Source organism: Penicillium atrosanguineum (assembly GCF_028827265.1).
Source record: "Penicillium atrosanguineum strain IBT 20685 chromosome Unknown utg000007l_segment0_segment0, whole genome shotgun sequence".
Classification (NCBI taxonomy): domain Eukaryota; kingdom Fungi; phylum Ascomycota; class Eurotiomycetes; order Eurotiales; family Aspergillaceae; genus Penicillium; species Penicillium atrosanguineum.
Genome location: NW_026623139.1, coordinates 1,735,227 through 1,758,640, shown reverse-complemented (window position 1 = coordinate 1,758,640; position 23,414 = coordinate 1,735,227). Strand labels below are relative to the sequence as shown.

General features: G+C 51.6%; 9 protein-coding genes across 9 annotated transcripts; 6 read left to right on the top strand and 3 right to left on the bottom strand.

The window, feature by feature from the left end:
* Positions 1 to 618: 618 nt before the first annotated feature.
* On the top strand, positions 619 to 2,662 carry N7443_008865 (lysine--tRNA ligase KRS1; the record flags this gene model as incomplete). Its single annotated transcript, XM_056888921.1, has 6 exons — positions 619 to 834; positions 894 to 1,635; positions 1,691 to 1,712; positions 1,768 to 2,086; positions 2,133 to 2,592; positions 2,652 to 2,662. The coding sequence occupies 6 exons, from the start codon at positions 619 to 621 to the stop codon at positions 2,660 to 2,662; spliced, it is 1,770 nt and encodes a 589-aa protein (XP_056738223.1).
* A 1,136-nt stretch (positions 2,663 to 3,798) lies between these two features.
* N7443_008864 (uncharacterized protein) lies at positions 3,799 to 4,668 on the top strand (the record flags this gene model as incomplete). The annotated part of the gene is made up of 1 exon (XM_056888920.1): positions 3,799 to 4,668. One exon carries the CDS (start codon positions 3,799 to 3,801, stop codon positions 4,666 to 4,668), a length of 870 nt encoding a protein of 289 aa, XP_056738222.1.
* Positions 4,669 to 4,998: 330 nt separating this feature from the next.
* Positions 4,999 to 6,564, bottom strand: cox15 (cytochrome c oxidase assembly protein cox15; the record flags this gene model as incomplete). Its single annotated transcript, XM_056888919.1, has 2 exons — positions 4,999 to 6,112; positions 6,176 to 6,564. The coding sequence occupies 2 exons, from the start codon at positions 6,562 to 6,564 to the stop codon at positions 4,999 to 5,001; spliced, it is 1,503 nt and encodes a 500-aa protein (XP_056738221.1).
* A 335-nt stretch (positions 6,565 to 6,899) lies between these two features.
* On the top strand, positions 6,900 to 8,421 carry N7443_008862 (uncharacterized protein; the record flags this gene model as incomplete). Its single annotated transcript, XM_056888918.1, has 3 exons — positions 6,900 to 7,422; positions 7,490 to 7,573; positions 7,625 to 8,421. 3 exons carry the CDS (start codon positions 6,900 to 6,902, stop codon positions 8,419 to 8,421), a joined length of 1,404 nt encoding a protein of 467 aa, XP_056738220.1.
* An 807-nt stretch (positions 8,422 to 9,228) lies between these two features.
* N7443_008861 (uncharacterized protein) lies at positions 9,229 to 10,485 on the top strand (the record flags this gene model as incomplete). Its single annotated transcript, XM_056888917.1, has 2 exons — positions 9,229 to 9,499; positions 9,923 to 10,485. The coding sequence occupies 2 exons, from the start codon at positions 9,229 to 9,231 to the stop codon at positions 10,483 to 10,485; spliced, it is 834 nt and encodes a 277-aa protein (XP_056738219.1).
* Positions 10,486 to 11,953: 1,468 nt separating this feature from the next.
* Positions 11,954 to 15,280, top strand: abd1 (mRNA (guanine-N7)-methyltransferase; the record flags this gene model as incomplete). The annotated part of the gene is made up of 5 exons (XM_056888916.1): positions 11,954 to 13,164; positions 13,218 to 13,384; positions 13,645 to 13,699; positions 13,793 to 14,503; positions 14,566 to 15,280. 5 exons carry the CDS (start codon positions 11,954 to 11,956, stop codon positions 15,278 to 15,280), a joined length of 2,859 nt encoding a protein of 952 aa, XP_056738218.1.
* Positions 15,281 to 15,981: 701 nt separating this feature from the next.
* Positions 15,982 to 17,669, top strand: N7443_008859 (Six-hairpin glycosidase-like protein; the record flags this gene model as incomplete). The annotated part of the gene is made up of 4 exons (XM_056888915.1): positions 15,982 to 16,248; positions 16,318 to 16,632; positions 16,681 to 17,303; positions 17,360 to 17,669. 4 exons carry the CDS (start codon positions 15,982 to 15,984, stop codon positions 17,667 to 17,669), a joined length of 1,515 nt encoding a protein of 504 aa, XP_056738217.1.
* Positions 17,670 to 18,682: 1,013 nt separating this feature from the next.
* N7443_008858 (putative mitochondrial dicarboxylate carrier protein) lies at positions 18,683 to 19,755 on the bottom strand (the record flags this gene model as incomplete). Its single annotated transcript, XM_056888914.1, has 2 exons — positions 18,683 to 18,731; positions 18,812 to 19,755. 2 exons carry the CDS (start codon positions 19,753 to 19,755, stop codon positions 18,683 to 18,685), a joined length of 993 nt encoding a protein of 330 aa, XP_056738216.1.
* Positions 19,756 to 21,986: 2,231 nt separating this feature from the next.
* N7443_008857 (GrpB family protein) lies at positions 21,987 to 22,424 on the bottom strand (the record flags this gene model as incomplete). The annotated part of the gene is made up of 1 exon (XM_056888913.1): positions 21,987 to 22,424. One exon carries the CDS (start codon positions 22,422 to 22,424, stop codon positions 21,987 to 21,989), a length of 438 nt encoding a protein of 145 aa, XP_056738215.1.
* Positions 22,425 to 23,414: the final 990 nt, after the last annotated feature.

The following is a 23,414-nucleotide window of genomic DNA, read 5'->3' as shown; positions in this document are numbered from 1 at the left end:
TTTAACTGAGCTTCCGGTTAATTGAAGCGTAGTCCTTATTCAATATGTAGTTCTAGTATTCAAATCACCTAAGCTAGTTTTCAACTGCGTTGTTTATTTTACCTATGTCTTTCGGCCTCCTAGTGCTCAAAGTACGTACTCAAAGTACGTACTTGTGTATCTCAGGTAAAGCTCAAGGGTTCCTCATAGTCCTAAATTCTTGATTGACTAGATCTTGGGGGGTGATCTATGGCTAATGCCGTGGTAACAGTGGTCGCATGCCAACGAGGGACGTATAGATATAGATGCGACGGCAGCGGCGGGGTAGAGCCCCACAAACATGCCCTAAGCCCTACTTCCAAATTGAGCAATTTCTAAGTATGACCAATTATCCATGGAACAGGTGGAATTGCAGATATAATGAAAGAGTGCCTCTAGCATAGAATACCTTAAGTCCAGTATTTGATGTGTACATAATCAAAAAGTGCCAAGAACATCGAATGAGTCAGAGACAGCTGCCATAAGGTAGTTGCGTCCGCCCAATCAAACAGCCCCGCCGTCACTCCCGCCCAAAATTTCGCGCGCCCCTCCATCTTCCTCCCTCCATCATCCACTTTCGATCCCTCTGTAACAACCATTATGTCGGATCCCAACGCTGTCAAGGAGGCCGAGGTCTCCATGGCCAACCTCTTGCTCGACGAGGTCACCGGCGAGAAGGTGTCCAAGTCCGAATTGAAGAGACGCCAGAAGCTCCGCGAGAAGGAGGCCAAGAAGAAGGAGAAGGAGGCCGCTGCTCCCCCCAAGGCCGAGAAGAAGACTTCCGCCGAGGATGATGAGGCTAACCTCACTCCCAACGTGAGTACAATCGGCGTACCTATACGATTACCAGGCTAATTTTCGTGTCCGCTCGACAGCAATACTTCGAAATCCGAACCAAGAAGGTCCAGAAGATGCGCGAGACCAGGACTCCCAACCCCTACCCCCACAAGTTCCAGGTCACCAATGACCTGCGTGAGTTCCTCAAGGAGCACGAGGGGCTCCAGAAGGGCGAGCAGAAGCCCGACATCCCCGTCCGCATCGCCGGTCGTATCTTCACTAAGCGTTCCTCCGGCGGCAAGCTGATCTTCTACGATCTCCGCGCCGAGGGTGTCAAGGTCCAGGTCATGTGCCAAGCTCAAAACGCCACTGGCAGCGTCCCCTTTGCGGAGCAGCACGAGCACCTGCGCCGTGGTGACATCATTGGAATTGTCGGTTTCCCCGGCCGTACAGCCCCCAAGAACCGCCCCGACGGTGAGCTGTCTATCTTCGCTACCGAGGTTGTTCTCTTGTCGCCCTGCCTGCACGCAATCCCCTCCGAGCACTATGGCTTCCAGGACAAGGAGCAGCGTTTCCGCCAACGCTACTTGGATCTGATCATGAACGACCGCTCTCGCAACATCTTGCGCACCCGTGCCAAGATTGTTACCTACATGCGCAATTACTTTGAGCAGCGTGATTTCACTGAAGTTGAAACCCCTATGATGAACGCCATTGCCGGTGGTGCTACCGCCAAGCCTTTCATCACTCACCACAACGAGCTTGATATGAAGCTGTATATGCGTATCGCCCCGGAGCTGTACCTCAAGATGCTGATCGTCGGTGGTATGGAGCGTGTCTGTAAGTCTGCCTCGATATTAACCCCCGTTCTCGAGTATATACTTACATGAACAAGTCGAGATTGGAAAGCAGATGCGGTTAGTAACGATGTATTCTGTGAAACTACGGGACTTCCGACTAATTTGACAACAGAAACGAGGGCATTGATCTTACTCACAACCCTGAATTCACCACCTGTGAATTCTATCAGGCGTATGCCGATATGTACGATTTGATGGACTTGACTGAGGACCTCGTCTCTAACCTCGTCAAGCATGTGACTGGTGGTTATGAAACCACCTTCCACACCCAGACTGGCGAGGCCCACACTATCAACTGGAAGGGTCCCTGGAGGCGAGTGGAGATGATCCCCGCTCTGGAGGAGGCCACTGGCGAGAAGTTCCCGCCGGGCACCGAGCTCCACACCGACGAGACCAACGAGTTCCTCAAGAAGATCCTCAAGAAGATGAACGTGGACTGCTCGCCCCCCCTTGACCAACGCTCGTATCCTGGACAAGCTGGTCGGCGAGTTCATTGAGAACACCTGCCAGAACCCTACCTTCATCATGGGCCACCCTCAGATGATGTCGCCCCTGGCCAAGGCCCACCGTGACCAACCCGGTCTGTGCGAGCGTTTCGAGGCATTTGTCATGACCAAGGAGATTTGCAACAGTTACACCGAGTTGAACGATCCCTTCGATCAGCGCATGCGCTTCGAGGAGCAAGCCAACCAGAAGAGCCAGGGCGACGACGAGGCTCAGTTGATCGACGAGACGTTCTGTCAGTCTCTCGAGTACGGTCTCCCTCCTACCGGTGGTTGGGGTATGGGTATTGACCGTCTGGTCATGTTCCTGACCGACAACTACTCCATCAAGGAGGTTCTTGCTTTCCCCATGATGAAGGATGACAAGACCGCTGAGCAGCCCAAGTCTGCTGCCGAAATTGCCGGTATTGAGCCTTCTCCTGAGGAGGGAATCCGTATGTTGTTGCTTTCCGCGAACTTACACGAGCCGGTTGAACTAACGTTAAATCTGCAGCCCACAAATAATTGATATAAATTATTTTCTGGGGTCGAATGCTCGATGATCTCCTATCCCAAGTAGGATGTTGATATTTTTTTGGATGTGTGATGATTGTTTTGGTTTTGCATGTGGCTTCAATGATTTCTATGAGAAATGCATTAGATAAAAATGACCAGTCAAAATAGCAACCTTGGAAGACTACCCTTCACTTGACATCTGCTCTTGATTCAAACAATACCTACCGTAAGCTGCTGCAGAGTTTCCTGCAGCAGATGTTCATAGCTAATAGCATGAAATGTTTCGCCCAAGGCCAGCTTAATAGAGAGTTGAATATGCATGAATGCTCATTGGTGAAAAGTGAGTTCAAGTCAGCGGTGGTGAGAAATCAGTCGCCAGAAAACTGGCAACGACGTCTTGTAAGTGTAGATTAATAGATAGCGATAACATTCATTGCAGAGTACTTTGAGAGAACCCAGTGTGAATTATCGGATGGTCGTGATCTAGCCGATCTATAAAAGGGTACCCATCCTCCATCTACCCTCTCGCAACCACTATCCTTTCCTCGCCATCCAGTCTCATCTACTTGCAACATCTCACAACCTTCATCAACCCCGAAGACACCTTTCATCATGGGTGCCTCACCGCACTATCGATCTGCTACCCCTCCTCATCTTGGGAGTTCGCCATCTTCTGATGGAAGCGACCAACGCTATGATCGTGGTATTCTACATGACGACCATCAGGCAAACCAAGATCCAGTCTTCCAACATCCTCATTTTCGTCTACACCCTATCGAGCCGAGCATCACCTTAGGGCCCGACGAAATGGTTGGCTTTTATCTCTATACATCGTCTTGACATCGATACTAACCATCACTTTCATTTAGGTAAATCAGCCCTTGGCTTTGAAAGAACCCCATTCATCTTGAGTGAGACGTAAAAAAGCAAATGCAGCTAACTCTCTCTTTAATAGGCCTTGCGAATGCTGCCTTCACCTCCGGGACTTATCTTCAGATCCGTGGTCCCACAGAAGAGACCGCATAGCGGCCATGACGGTGCGCATGACGGTAAGTACAGGCTCAGCGGAAGATCAGGCTTGGGGTCGAAACTAATCAAATAACTTGACTCACATTCTTTGATCTCCAGAAATCGAGACTGGAGGCATGCAGCCATCAGCTCCAGTTCGCAACACACGCCGTGTCAAATCCGACGTGGAGTCTCCTACACCGAGTGGCTCCTCATCCCAGTTTTCCAACAGGACTTTAACCACGAAGCCTCCACCTAAGAAGTCCTCGCACAGCAAAGTTCTGGCAAATAAACCTACTAACAAAGCAACCTCTCGCGCAAGTAGCATCAACAGGTCTCTTCCTTTACGCCCTCACCAACAAGAACGCAAAGCACTTATGGTCCCATTTGAAGAACTGCAAGTACACACTGCTAAGTGTGATGACTGTGACCGTCGAAATAGCGAGGGCATGAGTCGATGCAAGCTATGCGGATGGCAATGTTGTCGCAAGTGCCAGGTAATTCGTGGCGGGGACAAAACCCATGAAACTGTCCGGGGCCCGCATATCCCAATCGGAGAGGGTCCTGGAGCGCAAGCTACTACTAGCCTTATTGAAACGGTAAGTCGACTCGAAGCTGGTGGTGGTGCAACAAGTGAATTTGCTACTGTTGAACGCACGCCTCCTGCGGCTCATATGGTTGCTGATCATACACCCACTGTTGCTAAACAGGATGCTGTCAAAGCATTGATGCGTTTGAGTTCCTCGCCTCCAGCATATACCAATAGCCAATTCGGTGTTGAGAGTCCTGATACGCCGTCTGCTTCTCGCTCTGTTTCTGCCGACCGCGACCACAACCGCACTCTGGAGGACTTCTCGGATGTCGAGACTGTGGGTGGCGATTCTACCATTACTTGGCTGTCCAACCTGGATGAGAATAACGAGGAACTCGAGCCGATTCTGGAGCCCCTGGGTCTGTGTCGCCGCAACCCACCCCGTGCCTCGCGTCCCACTGACATGCGCGGCTAGGCCCATGGGAGCTTCCGCTTTGGTGGGCCGTCGTGTTATGGAGTTTGAAAGGGATTGAACAATGAGCGTTTGGGAAAATACCGAGGATGAACACGGTAGAGTTGAGTCGAATGAGAAATTTACCATGAATTCTATCATAGCGACTTAGATTGAATATCAATATCGAATTTGTTTTTTTACATTGCGTAGCTTAAGCGAAAATACTTATACAGACAGGGTCGCTCTAATCGACAAGTCAGAATAATGAATGGAGATGGTATCAGGACACCAAGACGGATCAACCAAGCAATTCGTCTTGGTTCACGTATTCGTACACTCAATCGGGAAGTTTTAGACTCTCTTAATGCCAGAGGCGGCTGCGGAAGACACCTGTTGTCCTCGGGCCTTCGCGGCCATCTGCAACAGCTTGGCAGTGCGGGACGGATGCCAGACACGGCTGCCCAGAACCATAACCCAGGTGAGGAGGAAAAGACTGCCAGCCTGATGGGCAGATGCCAAATGAATAGGGACCAGGTAGAGCAAAGTGCAGATGCCAAGAGTGACCTGCAAGCAGGCAAAGCCCATGACACCGTGAACACCCTTCCGAGCAGGTGCCGGCAAAATACGTTTCATAGTAGGCGACTTGAGGGTGTAGGCCATCAACGCCATGATGGAGGTGAAAGTGGTAGTAGCGAGAATACGATGATCAAGCTGAACAAGGGAAGGGTTCTCGAGCATGTTGCGCCACCATAGGTCGGATCGGTCCTCGTGGCGGGAGTAGCGGGGATCCCAAAGCTCATTTTTGGGCGGCGTCAGTCCGTTGCCCATGTAGGGGAATTCGTTGTAGATGAGACCAGCATCAAGGCCAGCAACAAGGCCACCGGACATGACAGTAATGAAGACCAAGGCGGCCACAGCGGCAACAGAGCGGCGGAAGATTGCCAGACGTGGGTCTCGGAGTGCGTCAAGCTGCTTCAGACCAGACACAGGGTCCTTCATCAGACGGTGAGAGCGGAGAATAGCAAGTCCATTCCACAACATGGCGACATAGCAAGTGAACGCAGCTCCGAGGTGAGCCGTAAGTCGGTACTGGCTGACACGAGGGTGACTACCCGGTGCAAACAGGTCATCCTTCAGACCGGACTTAACCATCCACCAACCAATGAAGCCTTGGAAACCAATCAAACCAGCAATGCCACCAAGGCGCCACGCCATCGGCCCAGAGACCTTCTTGCGTGCGACGAAGTAAACAGCTGGCAGAACGAACGACATGCCGATAAATCGGCCCCAGAGACGGTGGATCCACTCCATATAATAGATCGACTTGAATTCAGACAGGGTCATATGCGGGTTCAACAGTTTGAACTCGGGTGATGCGCGATACTTGGCGAACTCCGATTCCCAATCTTCTGCGTTCATAGGCGGCAAGGAACCAGTGACAGGCTTCCATTCGGTGATACTTAATCTGCGCCAAAGTTTGTTCCGTCAGCTCCCGAGCCTCATCTTTTAAGAGGCCATATATACGAACCCTGATTCAGTGAGACGGGTCAATCCGCCGAAGATGACAATTCCAAAAACACTTGCAGCGCTACCGAGGAGCCAGTACGCGACAGACTTGTTGCTGATCTTAGGGAAGCTGGACGACTTGGCTTCGGTAGCACCCTCATGAACAGCACTCGTAAAGGAAGGGGCGGCGGCTGTTCGCTTCATACTGGAGGTGAAGAATTGGCGGTTCTTATCGGTGAAGAGGGAGGATCGAGTCTTGCTCGGCTGGTGAGAGGGCATCGCGGAGAATTGGCGGACAGATTTGGCGGCGTAGCCTTGGTTTCGAAGGCATTGTCGGCAAGTAAAGAGATCTCTAGAGATGCGGGGTGCAAGGCTCCGCCATACAGGCAGAGACTTCCCCAGGGCGGCCATGATGAAGGAGTGATGGTTGAAGAAGGGAAAAAGTGAAGTCGTGATTTCGGGAGATCGTACGGTCTCGCGGGATACGACCAATCAGCGACGGAGGATTTGCCAATTGAATATCATACAACGGCGATGCATAACATTTTGAAATGTCAATTGATAGTCCTATAATTCCAATGTTAAGGGGAGTTTGGATCTATATTGACTCTCATTCAACAATGAAAACATCAATGGAGGTCTTTGTCGTGAATGCCTGAGGCAGCAACAGCTCTTTCAATCACAGCTCTCGGCCTCGCGACTTATTGATCTGCGTAACTTCGCTACCTCCCCATCAAAGTCTCGCCATGTCGTACGCCGTCGAATCGAAGAAGCGCAAATTCCACCGAGTACTAGAGTCGATTTCTAAACCACTCTCATCCGAGAATACGGCGAAACAGCCGACACCGAAGCCCGCGCCGGCCGCTGCGGCGCGCAATCACCTCCCCGGTGATCTTTCCATCAAGAAGGTCCGATTAAGCAGTAATGATAAATCCGACTTTGCATCCGTTCGAAGTTCCATTCTGAAGACTTCGCTTCCATCCGCACGAGTTTCATCGACCTCTTCCTCCAAGCGCCCGACTTTCGTGCCTTGGGACCGCGAACGCTTCTTGGAGCGGCTTGAGACCTTTCGCCGTGTCGACCGATGGACAACAAAGCCATCACCGATAAACGAAGTACAATGGGCCAAGCGCGGATGGATCTGCACAGATGTCATGCGCGTGAGCTGCGTCAGTGGTTGCGGCGGCTCCGTCGTGGTCAAGGTACCGGATGAGATCGACGAGCTTGATGGATATGATGCCGAGAAGGTCCAGGAACGAAAACAAGTCCGTACGTTATCACATCACTCACGCACTTGATTCGTGTTAGACTTCGGTGCTAACTGGCATGTTGATAGGCATGAAACTTGTGGAGGAATACGAGAAGCTCTTGAAAGAAGCGCATGGCGAGAATTGCCCGTGGCGCAACAAGAGCTGTGATGGTTAGTCACCCAACCACCACATAATTTGTTCATGCCCTGATTATTACTTAGCAACCATTCAACATCTGCCTTTAACGAACCCAGACACCGCCATCGCCGGGCTCCGGGAACGCTACCTTGGCATCGCGAAGTTGGGCGATAAACTACCGGCCGACGACGTTATACAAGCCCCTGAAGGATTCGATATCGAAGCATTAATAAAGGTTTTGCCTGAAGATTGGTCAACAGATGCCAAGAATCCGTCGGATACGAACACAGCGGAAGGAAACGCTGCTGGTGACCAAGAAGAAGCTTCACAACCGTCGACCCCGACACCAGCAGTGACAATTTCAAAATCTGCTGCCCGCTCAACACAGCATATCAATCGAGCAGCATTCGCGCTGGCTTTCTTCGGCTGGAACGCAGTAGCCGATGCAGCTGCTGGTCTAGTTGGCTGCAAGGCATGTTTTCGTCGCCTAGGTCTCTGGATGTACAAGCCGAAGGAAAACGGGGATGTCACTGTCTACTCGTCGTTGGAGGTGGCTACCGAGCATATGGAATACTGTCCCTGGATTGATCGCCTCGCTCAAAGCGGAACAGGCCGAGCCAGTGAGAAGCCGGAAGAGTTACGCAGTGGCTGGGAGGCCGTGTCAGAAGCTCTCCGGGTGAAGCACCGCCGGCATATTCGGTCTACGGCATTTGATTCGCCACGCACTGAAAGGAGTACCTCTCCGGTGGAGACATTCGGCGGTGAAGTGGACGAAGAGAAGAAGAAGAAGGCCGATCGCGAATGGTGGGCAAAGATTCGGCGTATGCGGCAGGTTTTGACGCCCAAGACTCCGCGCCACAACTCTACCAACTCTAAGTGATATCCATTTTTCTACTTATTATCTCAAATGATTTTTATGTTTCATAGCGGGCAGTATTTTTCATGGCGGCGTTTTGTGGAAGAACATACATATCCAGTGTCAAGTGCTTAATATCAACGCGAAATGTCCCCAAATTTGCAGCCCTAAGAACTACCTACACCACATAAATAGCGATAGAGTGTTTCTGGCGATCTTCAATAATATCCAAAACTATTTATGGTTCGTGCATGTGGGCATCCAGAGGCTTATTTAAACTTCCTTGTTGCATTGAATGTTCAGCTAGTTAGTCGTCCTCAGAGCCTGTTCCTCAATCGTCTTTTTAGACATGATTCATTTTGAGCACGAGCAACCCTAAAGAAATGCAAGTACTTACAAGGTACGATTCAACTTATGTTATGTGTGGAAGTACGTTATCTCTATCTATGAAGATTAGCAAAATAAAGTGCACTAGATACACTTTTTTGGATGCATGCAACTGAACCAGCATCGCTAGTCTCGCCACTACCACGGTATTATCCCTTAGCCGGTCCCATCTCACCCAACGAGCACAGAGAAGTAACGTATAGACGAGGCTTATGACCAACACACGTAATTCGGAAATTGGGGAAACATTTGAATGCATTGTTCTCTCTCTCTCTCTCTCTCTCTCTCTCTCTCCCTCGTACACACACATAGTTACTGTTCTCCCATTCTATCAGCCTCCAGTTGTCCCTGCAACTTGAGACAAGAAATGTGAAGTGCCAGCAATGAAGTTCTAAGTTCATTGACTTTCTTCTTGACCTCCCAGTTTCCGAAAGACTCGGATGAATGCATCAGAGTGGCATGCACTTTGTTGATATCGCGATCCATTCTCTTGGCGAACGCCGAGAGATCATCCAGGTTCATAAGCTCAAGGTCATCCATCTCATACTGTTGGATGGACTGCAGGAGCTCGCCACCGTGATACCAGTGCGTGGAATGACTGAGATTGGCCGGGTCGTAGGGCTTGGCCTCATCCGTGTTCTGGACTGTGGAGCTGTTACGAGGGCTGCGGGAACGACGTCTCTCTGGGCGCAGGAACATGCCATCCCAATCTCCGGTGCGTGTAGCCCTATTAGAGAGCCTCTCTGGGTCCGGGTAACTTCTACTGCGGTATGAGGGGCCAGAGGGGCCAGGCTTAGCCGATTGTACCTCAGTACCCTCAGCAGCGAGAGTGGCGACGACGGTGGCAGTGGCAGTGGCAGCAGCAGAAAGAGCGGCAATATTAGCTGTTTTATCAGTATCAACATCAGTACTGGGAGCATCAGGCAAAGATTCGAAGAACTCCTCTGAAGCAGGTGTACAAAGACGTTCTGACAGACATCCTGCTTTTTTGGAAGAAGTATCTTTCATTGATGGCTGCTTTGGACTGTTGTCATCCTCTTTCACATCAGCCCCTTCTGCTTCGTTCTTCTTGCTGGGTTTGCTCTGTCTCTTCCTGGGCGGGTTTCCAGATGACTCGCGCTCTTTGTGATGCTCCCAGCGCTGCATCACGCTCTCCCAACGAGGGTGAAGGTTCGAACTTATCACCCAATCTTCAAAAACCATTTCTCCATCTGGCTGCTTTTCGAAGATGACACGATAGAATGGTCGCTTTATACGCCCACTGAGAGTGAAATAGTTGCAGTATGTCTTGCGAAAGCCGGGACCCTGCATAACAAGGACTTTGATTTGATCATCGGTGAGTTCGGCCTTCGAATTTGGAAACCCGAGTGGCATGTTCTCGGATTTACCCCAAGAGTGCCGAGTTACTTTCGGTTTGAGCTTGTTCTCGGTCTCGCCGGACTCGGGCGTAGGGGAAGGGCTGCTGAGGCCAACACGAGAGGCGGTCTCGGCCTCTGCGAGATCATTGTTGGACCTTTCAGCCAGCTTATTTTTCTTTGCAACTTTCGGGTTGGTGGCTCTATTGATCGAGGTATGTTCGTTGGCTCCGGCAGATGTAATCAGGACGGTGAAAGGCTCCGTTTCTTCACCGGCCAGAGAAGTTCCCACCGAGCGGGAGGTCTTCTGCGCCTTTTTGGTGTTGTCGTTGGACTCCATTGTTAATCCCTCGAGAACTAGTAGCTGCTTTGTATGTTGTTAGCGGAAGGGTGACTCTCTCTTGAGCAAAGAAGATTGGGTGGAGAAATTGTGTAGGGGATAATGGAGGCAAGTATCAGAGCATATGCGTGGCGAAGGAAGAGAGTGCTGAGGTGGGTAAGAGCTGACTTGAAGAAAAGAAAGTGGGGTCGATGGAATTGGAAGAAGGTGGACGAGTGATGAAGAGGGTAGTGAAGCAGATATGTAATCAAGATCCCTCGAGACGAGTGGTGAGAAAGAGACGTGGTAGGTATGATTTGAAAAGGAGTGACACCAATCTGATAGAATGAAAGGGACGAATTCTTCAGAAACAAGAGATGTTGGGTCAGGAAATGGATTGAGAAGAAAAAGGAAAGCAGAGACTTATAGAGACCGCAAGTTGTCGATATGATACGAGTCCACGAGCACGAGTAAAGAAGGCCAGGTTGGAAGTACAGACTGCTTCCACAGCTGCTGATAACTTGAAAGCGTCTTCTTTTTTGGGGAAGGGAAGGTTCCGTGGCGATGGTGACTGGGGAGGAACGAATGGTCGAGAAAAGAGGCATCAAGAGACAGGCGTGTCAGATATTCGTCCGTAGAAAAGAACGCTGCTAACATCCGAAATCTCGATGACTGGATAATCTGTCTGTTCTGTTCCATTCGTTCATGTCACGGAACTAATGAAGCTAATACGGATATCACTTGTACGAAGTAACCATTGCTGTTGAGAATATCGGTCTGATGATCAGAGAATGAAGAAGAGTAAGTTACAGCCGGACAGATGGAGCAGATGAAGAAGGTCAACATCACCTTGGCTTTTTTTCTAATGATGAAGCCATATAACAACATGTTACTGCCCCCTGATACCTACTTAATGGGAATCTAGGAAGTGCCCCAGGACAGGAAGACATGAAACAAAACGAGATAGTGCAAATGGGCCTAAGCATATCATGCTCCTGGCCGTTGGGAAGTTATTTTCACAAATGCGAACGGTCCATAGCGAGACATCCTTTGGTCCCCTTTTGAAACTACTCTTCGCGCGACTCTGTAAACACGAACAGATAGATGGAGCACAAGGGACACACTTGATTGGCTTGAGCCGGTGATGACCCACATCCGAGCTCCCTTCGTCCACTCGAATCTGAGATCTTCGCCTTCTACACATCTTGACCTCGCCTGTGTTGACTCTGCATCATTCCAATAAAATAACACGTTAATCCTTCTCAGATAACCTCAACTCATTTTACCATCCAACGGACATCTCTTTCGCTTCGATGGAACCCACATCCGGCTCGGGGGGCCACAAGCCTTCTCCCCCCGGTCAGCCGGCGAAGCAGACAGGAATGGTGCATATGCTACCTCTGGCCCAATCATTGAACAAAACGGACACCCCGGCGACCAAAGCCGTGCATCGAACGAAGACCCAAGATTCGGACCGGCCTCAAAGCGCAGGCGAATGCAAGAACGACATCAGCCGCGGAGGCGCGATGCACCCTCCACAATGTTCTCACGCCGCGACAGATCTCGCAGCCCGAGAAATGGCACACCGCGCGAAGACTCGCGACGATCCCGCTCCCCGATCCGGCACCGCTCGCCGACCCCGGAAGAACGGCAACGCAAACGACCCGGCGGTGGATCTCGCATGGGCCAGAGCAGGGGCGCAGATGTTTTGCGCAGGCAGGAAGAGCGTGAGCGCGAGCAAGAGATGGATGCTTTGCGGCAATCTACCCAGCGCGGTGGACTGGACTACGTTCGGAGTCACTACAATGCCGTTCCGCAGCGTGGTCGTGAATGGCGGAAAACAGACAGCAAGATCAAGGGACTGCGCAGCTTCAACAATTGGGTGAAAAGTACTCTGATTCAGAAATTCTCTCCCTCAGAGGAATTCGTCGCGCAGCATAACGATAGTAAAGACTGGGCTGAAGACAGCGTGGGCCCGTCTATATCGGAAGTGCGGCCATTGCTTGTCTTGGATCTGGGATGCGGCAAGGGCGGTGATCTAGGCAAGTGGGCGCAGACTCCCCAGGCGGTGGAACTCTATGTCGGACTTGACCCGGCCAATGTCTCTATTGAACAGGCGCGGGATCGGTACAGTCAGATGCTACGCCAACGTGGTCGTCGGCCTCAATTCCATGGTGAGTTCTTTACAAAGGACTGCTTTGGAGAGTTCCTTGGAGATGTCCCGATCATCCAGCAAGTCGGCATTGACCCCAATGCTGGACCTGGTGGCTCCATGATGGCCTCGAGATGGGGCGGTGGTGGCTTCGACGTTGTCACATCCATGTTCGCCATTCACTACGCGTTTGAGACGGAAGAGAAAGCGCGCCAGATGCTTAGCAATGTTGCCGGCTGTCTCAAGAAGGGCGGCCGGTTCATTGCTGTGTGCCCGAACTCCGACGTGATCGCCAGCAAGGTCAGCGCATGGCACAAGCAGCGCAAAGAGCGCGAGGCTGGCAAGCCTGCCGAGACTGAAGCGCCCGAGGATGGTGAGGTCGAGGAAGATGACCGTACTGAATGGGGTAACGATATCTACCGAGTTCGGTTCCCTGGCAAGACCCCCGAGGACGGTATCTTCCGTCCGCCGTTTGGATGGAAATACACATACTTCATGCAGGAGGCGGTCGAGGAGGTTCCTGAATTTGTCGTGCCTTGGGAGGCTTTCCGAGCGTGAGTTATCACCATGTCCCTTCCTCGCGCCCCATTACTAATGTCGACTCTAGCCTGACCGAAGACTACAACCTGGAACTCCAGTACCGCAAGCCGTTCCTGGATATCTGGGAGGAAGAGAAGGACGACCGCGAACTAGGACCTCTCAGTGAGCGTATGGGTGTTCGCAACCGTACGACCGGAGAGTTAAATATGACCGAAGAGGAGAAGGATGCCGTTAGTAAGTATTTTGCGACTCGATACACACTTCCACTGCTTACCTTTCTCCAGGCTTCTACCATGCTTTCTGCTTTTACAAAGTTTAAGCCAACAGTGTCTAACCGGCATCGCACTCTGTACATCTGTATACTCACTGTTCATTCAATTATCCTTCTCCTCCCTAGAATAATACAAAAGTGGAAAAATTCTAGACAAGCTGCATCAAATGCGCCTGTAGATGCGATAAAGCTTATCAGTTCACTGTAACCAAATTGGGACTAGCGCGGTCGCGACGCGTTATGGATTTCGAGTGCGGCTTTGTCGAGCATACCACTTCGTCAGTCTAACCCATCTCTCTCGCACATCTTTCCTCCGGCAAGAGAAGGGATCCTCCTGAAATCTTCCTTCCCGACAAGTGCTCTTGTCTCAGAGCTCCCAACATGCCCTCCACGATCCCGCCACGCAATCGAACATTTACACGACCCACCCCGCAAGCAACCGAAATCCCCGATCTACCAGAATATGAGCCTCCGGAGGCCCCTCTTACGGCGGAAAGTCATCGAAATTTGGCAATGCTTATGGACTCACAACTTTCCCGACAACTCAAGACCCACCTGCAACACGCGGCCGAGAAACTTACCGACTCTGCGGGTGACGTGAATGAGAAGTTGAGTGATGCGCGGGTACGATACGAGCGCACGAAAGAGAAGCGACGTGGTGCCGCGGCCAGCGAGGATTTGGATGTTGAACAGGATGACGAAAACGAGGAGTATCAGCGGCTAGCGGAGATGGAAAGAAAGGTCGATGATGTGACGGGGCGGATGGAAGAGAAGATGCGCTTGATCATTGATTCAGAAGCCCGGCTTCAGGGATTGAAGGATGCGATGGAGACTCTGGATCGGGAAGCGGCTGAGGCCCAGCGTGCTACACTCGGGGTTCGACAGACGCGTGGTCAGCGGCGGCGCCAAAGGGAAGCTGCAAGCGATGAGGAGGATGGTGAGGGCGAGGAAGATGGAGATTATGAGGGCACACCAGAGCGAGAAACGAGGGAAGCGAATGCGCAGAACCCGCCCAGTCATAGATTAGGCAATGCGCTGGACGAGGGAACCGAAAAGTGGAATAACCAATCTTTAACGGCACGGTACGTACCATGCTTCTCAACTTGCAGCAATTCAAGGACTAATTTGGGGGTTGGTGACGCAGGTACGCGGGTAATAACAACTACATTGGTTTCTACCGCATTGTACACGACGCGAAGTTCCCTGGGGACGAAGTACCACCCCTACCGAACGCATCTACATGGTTCTCACATCTGGAAGACCCCAACGCGACCGCAGACCCAGCGGGCAGTCCTTCAAGTCGCCGCACGCGCAAACGGCGCGAGCCCTCACCTGCAGGCTCAGATGATATCGCTATCGAGAGGGAACGCATTTCACTGAAGTGTCCCCTCACACTTCAGCCATTCCGAGACCCCGTTACGAGCACAAAATGTCCCCATAGCTTCGAGCGCGAAGCCATTCAGGATATGATCTCCCGCAGCAGCTTCCACATTCCACCTCCGTCCGGGCGAGGCGGACGCCGAATCCGGGCAGTTAAATGCCCCGTATGTTCCATTCCCCTTACCAATGATGATCTCAGGCCAGACCCTGTTCTGCTTCGCAAGGTGCGCCGCGCGGAGGAGTTGTTGGCGCGCCAGGCGGATGACGAGTTAGAGGGATCGCAGTCTCAGCGGAACCGCCTCGGCCCAGTGACGCTGGCTAGCGATGCAGTTGATGAGGACGATATGGACGTGGACGTCGATATGGATGAGGATGAGGATGAGGATGAGGATATGGGCGTGCGGGTAAAGTCGGAGCCCGTTCCCACGCAAAATAATGGTGATACGGACGAGTCATCGGAAGAGTCCGAGTCGGAGTAAGTGGAGTGGAGTAGGATCCACGTTACCCACGTTATCCACGCGATAAGGTGTTCGGGGAGAGCCACATGGGGAGATTCGACAGATCAATGACTCGAACATCCCGCTCTACACCCTTGGACTACTCCCTAAGAACCCTCTTCTATACTACATAATTCGTAATGGATTGAGATCTAGCTAAGCTGCCCCTGCAGGTCAGAACTGAAAAGCCGTGGCGTGGGAGACTAACTGGATCGAGTTACCTCCGCTTCCCCCACAAAATTCAATTCGCCCGCCTATCTTCCCATCGTGCTAGCCTTAGCCACATGCAACCGCAAGGCCAGGGTAACACTCTCGTAGAAATGCACTAGTCATGGAATACCACTCCGTGTATCAATCCAGGCAAAGGCGTTGCAGTGCAACCTGACTATCATAGCTTCAATCCGTAGAACCGCCCCCCACAGAATGCATGGAGAGCCGAATAGAAGAGCTAATCCCAATTTTGATCTGGCGCACAGTGAATGTCACCCTGCCTCGTGGTCGCCTCTTTATTTTCTCTTCTAGAAAGGGAGAGCTTGCCTCGTGTGACATCTCTTTAAAGCTGCTTCTCTCCTTCTGTTTTTGTTTCTTTCCTTCCCCACACTTTTCTCCAGATCGACACTTTCCCTTTTCTTCTTCTTCTTCTTCTTCTTCTTCCCCCACGTTCTCGTCTCTGCTCATTCACCATGACCGAGATCGAGACCGACCCCGACCTGAAGACGGCCCGCGTGGCCACTGAAACTACTGTTGGCCCAACCGAGGACCAGACTTATGAGGTCCCACGCCCGGCTGGGTGGATGTACAAGCGATTGGGCGTTCTCGGCTGGTATGCCTCGCCTCGGTTCCAGCTCGGTATGGTTGCCTTCGTCTGCTTCATGTGCCCTGGCATGTTCAATGCTCTGAGTGGCTTGGGTGGCGGTGGTAAATCAGACCCCGGTCTGGCTGATGACATGGTAGGTTTTTTTTTTTTTTTTCTTGAATGCGGGGCTTGCATTCGTTCTCCATGCTAATCCCGACTACAGAACACTGCTCTGTACAGTACCTTTGCAGTTGTGGGTTTCTTCGCTGGTACCTTTGTTAACCGTCTGGGTGTTCGCCTTGCGCTCTCCTTCGGTGGTATCGGTTATTGTATCTACTCCATCAGTCTCCTCGTTTCCGTTCACAAATATGTCCCTGGCTTCAACATCTTTGCTGGTGCCCTTCTTGGTGTCTGTGCTGGACTTCTGTGGGGTGCTCAGGGAACCATCATGATGTCCTATCCCGTTGAGCAACAGAAGGGTCGATACTTTGCCTGGTTCTGGTGTATTTTCAACATTGGTGCTTGCATGGGCAGTTTGGTAAGCATCTCACATTCACTACGCATCCGCATCTAATAAGCCATCTAGATTCCCCTTGGTGAGAATATTCACGTCAAGACCAACAAGAACGTCAGCGACGGTACCTACATTGCCTTCATCGTGCTCATGTTCTTTGGTGCCTGTCTGGCCCTCTTCATTTGCGACGCCGACAAAGTCGTCCGCCCTGATGGCTCCAAGGTTGTTTTGATGAAGAACCCCAGCTGGAAGACCGAGTTCATCGGTCTTTGGCAGACCATCAGCTCCGAGCCTTGGATCCTTTTCCTGTTCCCCATGTTCTTCGCCTCCAATTGGTTCTACACCTACCAGCAGAACGGCATCAACGCTGCTCACTTTGACACCCGCACCAAGGCCCTTAACGGATTCCTCTACTGGTTCGCTCAGATCATTGCCGCAGCTCTGATTGGCCCACTTTTGGATATCGAGGGCGTGCGCCGTAAAATCCGCGCTCGCATTGGCCTGGGTGTTCTCTTCCTCCTCACCATGGCTATTTGGGGTGGTGGCTATGCTTGGCAGAAGGGATACACTCGTGAGAGTGTCGCCGCCAAGGATTTCACCCCGACTGACTGGTCCACTCCCGGCTATGTGGGACCTATGTTCTTGTACTTCTTCTATGGAATGTATGACGCTGTCTGGCAGGGCTTCGTCTACTGGTATGTTCACTCCCTTTCACTCTTAGTGCCAAACGCAGGCTAACTAATTGAAACAGGCTGATGGGTGCCCTCGGCAACTCCGGCCGCAAGCTCGCCAATCTGGCAGGCTTCTACAAGGGCCTTCAATCCGCTGGCTCCGCCGTCATGTGGAGTCTCGACAAGAACGAATTGTCCTACATGTCCGAACTCGCTTCCAACTGGGGTCTTCTTTGTGGTGCACTCCTGATCGCCACTCCCGTCGTCTGGATGAAGATCCAGGACACCGTCCCTATCGAAGAGGACCTGCGCGGCACAGACGAGACCCTCGAGGACGTCCTTCCCCCTGGTACTATTGAACAAAAGCGTGTTGGTAGTGATGCCATCTAAATTGGCATTTTCTATTTCCAGATTCATTACCATTACCATTACCTCGGTCAATGGTTTTCCGTCTCGGGCGATTCCCTACTTAATATGATCACGCGAGATGCGCATACGGATCTCTTTGAAGCACTCTTTGTTATGGCTTTCTTAATCACAAGGTGTAACCTCTTAGCCAAGTCACTTGAGTGCCTAATTTAATAAAAATATTCTAAACAAAAATTCCTCATCACCTGTAGTCGAAGTATCATAGGTAAAGGATAGTGGAAACCCTGCAGCCCAGTATCACCGTGGCATTAGTCTAGTTCAAAACATGATCCAGGGATGTTTGAATTACACATGTTTCAACGAGGTCCAAAAATCACGAGGCAATCCCGCTAGAATGTATGGTGTATTCTCTAGACGAGTCTTACAGAATAGAGAGGAGAGAGTATCAAATATGACTTATAATGTACGAAGCAATGCACATCCCACATCATGAAGCACGAACACAAACGCAAACAAAGACTAGCAACAGACAGAACAGGACAAGTGTGGGGGTATTCGCCTGTCAAGGAAAGTAAGGAAGTAAAATAGTAATAGGAAATCGGACTCCCGAGCCCCTTTCCGCGGAGAACGCCGGCATGTCTCACGGGTCGGCACCGCTGATTCTCCCGGGAAAAGAAACACGGAGTGGTCCACACTGCTCACTCTCGCCGTTCCCCAGTGAGGTGAATATGCTGAGATGATGAGGCATAGGGTTCCGTGAGTAAGCGCTCAACCGGCGCAAGCGAACGAGGATGCGAGCGGTATCCAGATGAAAAATATCATAACAATGAGGTGATGAGAGACCCCCGGAGTCAAAATGGTAGTTTCGGATCATATTGAGACATCCGTCATGTTGTTCTCGGATACCTTTCCCCCCTCCGCAGGTCGAAGCACACCGACACCGGAAATGAAATAAACCAAAACCACGGTTAAACTCGCGTTCGTTCACGCATCCGTTCACGCATCCGATCCAGCCCTCAAATCAAGAGCCCGATCTACTTAGTGATGAGGTTCAAATAATCAGCAACAATGAGCGTAACCATCCTGCAGATCACGTTAGTATCAGGTGGAACCAACAATGCAGGGCCATTGCCCAAAAGGGTAAAAGGTGGGGATTGACTCACGCATGAGGGGCGATCCGAACATAGTACGTTCCAAAGCCACGATAGAAGCGCATCCATCCCTCCTCCGCGACAACCTTGCGCGCACAGTCCAGAACACCCTTGTACGGCACCTGGCCTGTCTTGGGATCCTTCGACTGTTTCTGCAGACGCGTCTTGATGAAATCAAACGGCAATGAGAGGAAACTCGCGAAGAACCCTGCAATTGCACTCGCCGCGAACGTCTGACTCTGCGGGGATAGGTTCGTATGCTGCTTCAGCTGCGTCTTGCTCTCAGCGAAGAACGTCAACTGGCCCATATTCAGCGCCATCGCGCGAATGACGGTTGGCAAGGCTCCAGCCCAGAGTGCAGCTACGCCTTCAGCGCGCGGGATGCGAACTAGAGCGTCGAAGACGGATCTATAGTTGGCGCGAGCTTCGGGGGCTTTCAAGCCGTCGGATTGCATGCGGACGAGGGCCAGGTCTGCAGGATTTCCTATCATGGCTGCGACACCGCCTGCGGAGAGACCTGCGGCTGCGCGTTCGGCGAAGGTGACTTTTCGGTCGGCGGCTTCGGCGCGGGCGTTGAGGTTTTTGATGAATGTGTCGAAAAAGCCAAGGCGGGCGGTTGTGTAGACTGCTTGGCGGAGGAGGCCGGCTGAGAGACCGGTGTATAGATCTAGGGCCTTGCCGGAGGAGATGATCTCGCGGGTGATACCGATGGCTGTGGGGCGGGGGCCTGTCTTTGCGCCTTCACCGGCGAGTTGGAGGCGGACTTTGACCATGTCGACGGGTTGAATTACAGCGGTTGCTGTCATGCCGGCTAGGCCGCCGTTTACGAAGGGGAGGGCAAGGCGCATGTATGGGCTGTGGAGGATGGTTTGGGGATTCTCGATGGCGGCCTTGGAGGCCTCTTTGGCCGAGACTGCAGCATTGCTGGCGCTCTCTTTGACAGAATTTGAGGTCATGGTTTGTTTTAGTCTGCGGGGGTGTTAGGTGGTGTCTGATGGGAAAGATGGAGAGAATAGATTACCGGCGACTCGAAGAACTCAAAGGATCGAAGGACTCAAATGACACGCGTTTTCTCCTGAAACTCTGAAACTTTCGCGGAGAGTGACTTTTGATCGAGTTCGTTCAAACCGTGGAACCCGATGACGGTTTGAGTATAAGGTACGTTCACGTTCAGCTTCAGCTTCCGCTTCACGATCCACTGATGGTTCTCGGTAGAAAGGAAGTCACGTCAGATGCGGGGGAGAGGAGGAGATGAAGTACGAAGACAAGGATAGGACTCCAAGGTCGGGGCCCAAGCTTGCTCTATATGATTGTCCCCCTCTCAGAGTACTGAGTACTACCGCGAACAACCGAGGGTGACTTCCGGGACACAGCCCTAGGCCCTTTCGACCGATCAGTTAGCCGCTCCCCGATGTGGATACGATAGATGACAAGAAGCCTGCCCCAGTCTCGTTGATCGTGTACTTGCGATAATCGCTAACCCCACTGAGGGGGGCCAATTACGTCGATCATGGTCTTGCAAAACGCGGGGGAAGCTTGTCCCCAGACGTAGACGTGTTAGACTCCGGTTTCACTCGTGCGCCTCCTCCACCTCTTCCCCTGCTCATCCTGCGTCGATATTCTCTATGCATATGTGGAAGAGAGGGTCATTCTATCCCCGACTCTACACTGCCATTCCTTCCATGGAGATCAATGACTAGTTCACGAGCTAAAATCGGAACCCCACTCTTCCCGCGCTAGCCTCTTTCGGGCCCACGAGAACAGTTCGGGAAGCTCATCTTCTACCCAGGCTCAGGTTTCCCTCGGACACATTAAAGCTGATCTATTCTACTCCGGATCTACATGAACGGGCTCAATCCGAACACGCAATCCTGCGGCTGATAGTAACACCGCGATTCCATGCCCCCTCGGCCACACGGGCCACGGCTCTCCCTCAATAATATTCATCCGCCCCCAATCCCAGGCCTGTCAAGGCCCACGACTTCGGTGGGTCCAGCACTGACGATATCGATATCGATATAACAGCCCCTGGACCCGCCTTATCCAATAGCATCCCCGAGAAAGCCAATGGCGGCATGTCATTGGGGATGCGCGGGCCCGTTTTGTTGAGGCGTTAGCTCTATCCATCTGGAATCCTCCGATCTCTTCTTCCAGTCTATCTCTTTACCGCCGAAGACCGGCACTTTGCGACCGGATACCATCACGGCATGGCGGCCTGGCGGCTGGATTGCGGCATCGCTCTACCCGAGCTATTGGTGATAGCGACTTCCCCGTGGCGCTGAGATGTCGGAGGACTGCAGTCCGGGGACTTTGTCATTGTTGACGCTCGGTGGTTTTCGGTAAAGCATCGCTGTAGCGATGCACTGGGCTCTACACGGGGGAGTTGCTCCATTGCACACGAGGCCAAGGATTCAGAGAATCCAAAGGAGGGATTACAGACTGGTTGAATTGGTAAGCCCGAGGGCAACGCGTTCCTAGCCTCAGTCTAGATGCACTGACGGCATACAAATTGCCCTGGACCTTGAAGTACAGAGTAGATCAGGTACTATGCTTATGCCGCTACAACACCACGGCTATCTCCGATATCCATGTCCATGTTCATCTCCACCTCAACAAAATATCAGCTTCGAATCAACACCCCATCAAACCAAGCCACCGGTCCCTGCATCATCCACCTCAAACAAGTCCTCTGACTCCACCCCCTGTCAACCCACTTATCATATCCGAGCCATCTAGTAGAGAAGCTGACGGAATCCACTCCGCCCCAACAATTCCGCCGTCAACCGTCGGCCTAGATTCTCCTCCGCGGAGAGACCCTTCGGCAGTCGGGGCCTCGTATCTCTGCAGTCCGACTAGATCCCGGCATGCAGAGTCGGGAACGGGTGTATTCCGTCGGCAAAGTGGAGCGGATGTCGTGACGGGAGGTGGAGATCGTCTCGGCAATCAACATGGTAACTGGGGTTTGTGGGGTTAGTGTAGGTTTATATGGGCTCGGTCGGAATTCTCCTATCTCCAAATATTCTACAGTCCCCAAAAAGGGAGTTCCCATGGATACATCAATTCCCCATGAACCCGCCATTGAACAATTTCTCGGCATGTACCCAAACCCGACCTAATCCACACAGTGACTCGGCTATAGACACCGTGGCTCTCTCTGGGAAGAAGAAACGTATATAAAACGCCCCCTTCAGCTATTAGCCCTGATAACAGGCTCCAAATCCGCCCCACTCCACCCAGCTTTTCTCAAAATCTTACAAAGAATCTCCGTCTTCCCAATAGCATACTGCCCAATATTCTCAAACTCAATCTCCTTAAGCTCATTTTTCACACGTGCATATTCCTCGCGTAGTTCTGGATCACCCAGTAAAACTCTCTGTATATCAAGATGGTTCCTCAAAGCCACACAACCTTCGATCATGAGATAGGTATTATATCGCAGTTCTCCATTCTTGCCTGCCCCATGCGCCGCATCGGATCTTCCATACCCCGGCTGTCGGAAGGCGAAGCGTCCCGGCACGTTCATCTCGCCGCAATCGGTGTATCTCGTATTCGTGAGAGCAGTTCGTGCTGATGGGAGGGCAGAGAGGGGGATTATAATATCGATGTCGAGGACGGGCTTGGCCATAAGTGAGAGGATAGATGTGCTTCCTACATGCTCGATTGATATGATGGGCACTTCTTTGAGGATGGAAAGGAGTTGGTCTTTTATTTCGTGAAACTTGACGAGCCATGAGGGATTGTAGGGTTCGATTTTCGACTCTCACATTGGGCACAGTGCAATTATTGAACAAGCGCTTTCTTGATAAGAGGTCTATCCAGTTGACGGCCAGATAGAGGTGAGCGTATCCGCCAGAAGTAATCCCGTTTCGGCCGCGAATGTCAAACTTGCTTGAAGCCGAACATTAAGAGGGGGAAGGGTGACACCAAGGGCGCAACTTACATTGCTTAGGTCGACAGGCCCCCTGTAATTAGAGAGGTTACCTAGATCATTCCGTGGAACTCCACCGTAAAGAAACAACCCGCAATAGAACAAGAGGAAGCAGGGGTGGTTGGAGGGGTAGTCCAATGCGGACTAGGAAGATCCATATTGACATGCATGTCCTCCAACGGGTGTTGCCAGCTTCACTGGGGCAAATTGCAAACCTGTCAAATTCCCCAGGGCTACACGGTTGAACGGACTTCAGACTCCCAAGTCTACTCGTCGGCTACGTTTCAAAAACTTGTAGATCGACATCTGCGCGTGGCAATGTATAATACACCTAGGGAATAGCATGCATGCACTTATACGAATCTACGGGAATAGTGTATAGAATAAGTCATGAATATCTGATTTCATTTGGTTATCATAAAGGAATATCCAGAGGGAATCTCCGATAGAGCCAGTTGTCAACATGTCCATAATGGGCAAGATACATAAAGTGAAGAGAAGGAAAAGAAAAGGAAAAAACACCCAAATCGGGAGACCGGGTAACAAAACCCGCGCACTCGTCCCGATACAAGCGGCGGGGGTGGACGTCCATTTTAATAGATCGTCACAACAAAAGCAAACGCAACACGCCATGCAAATGACTCAAGTGAAAGCACAAAACAAGAATGCCAATTTTGAAGAAAACTT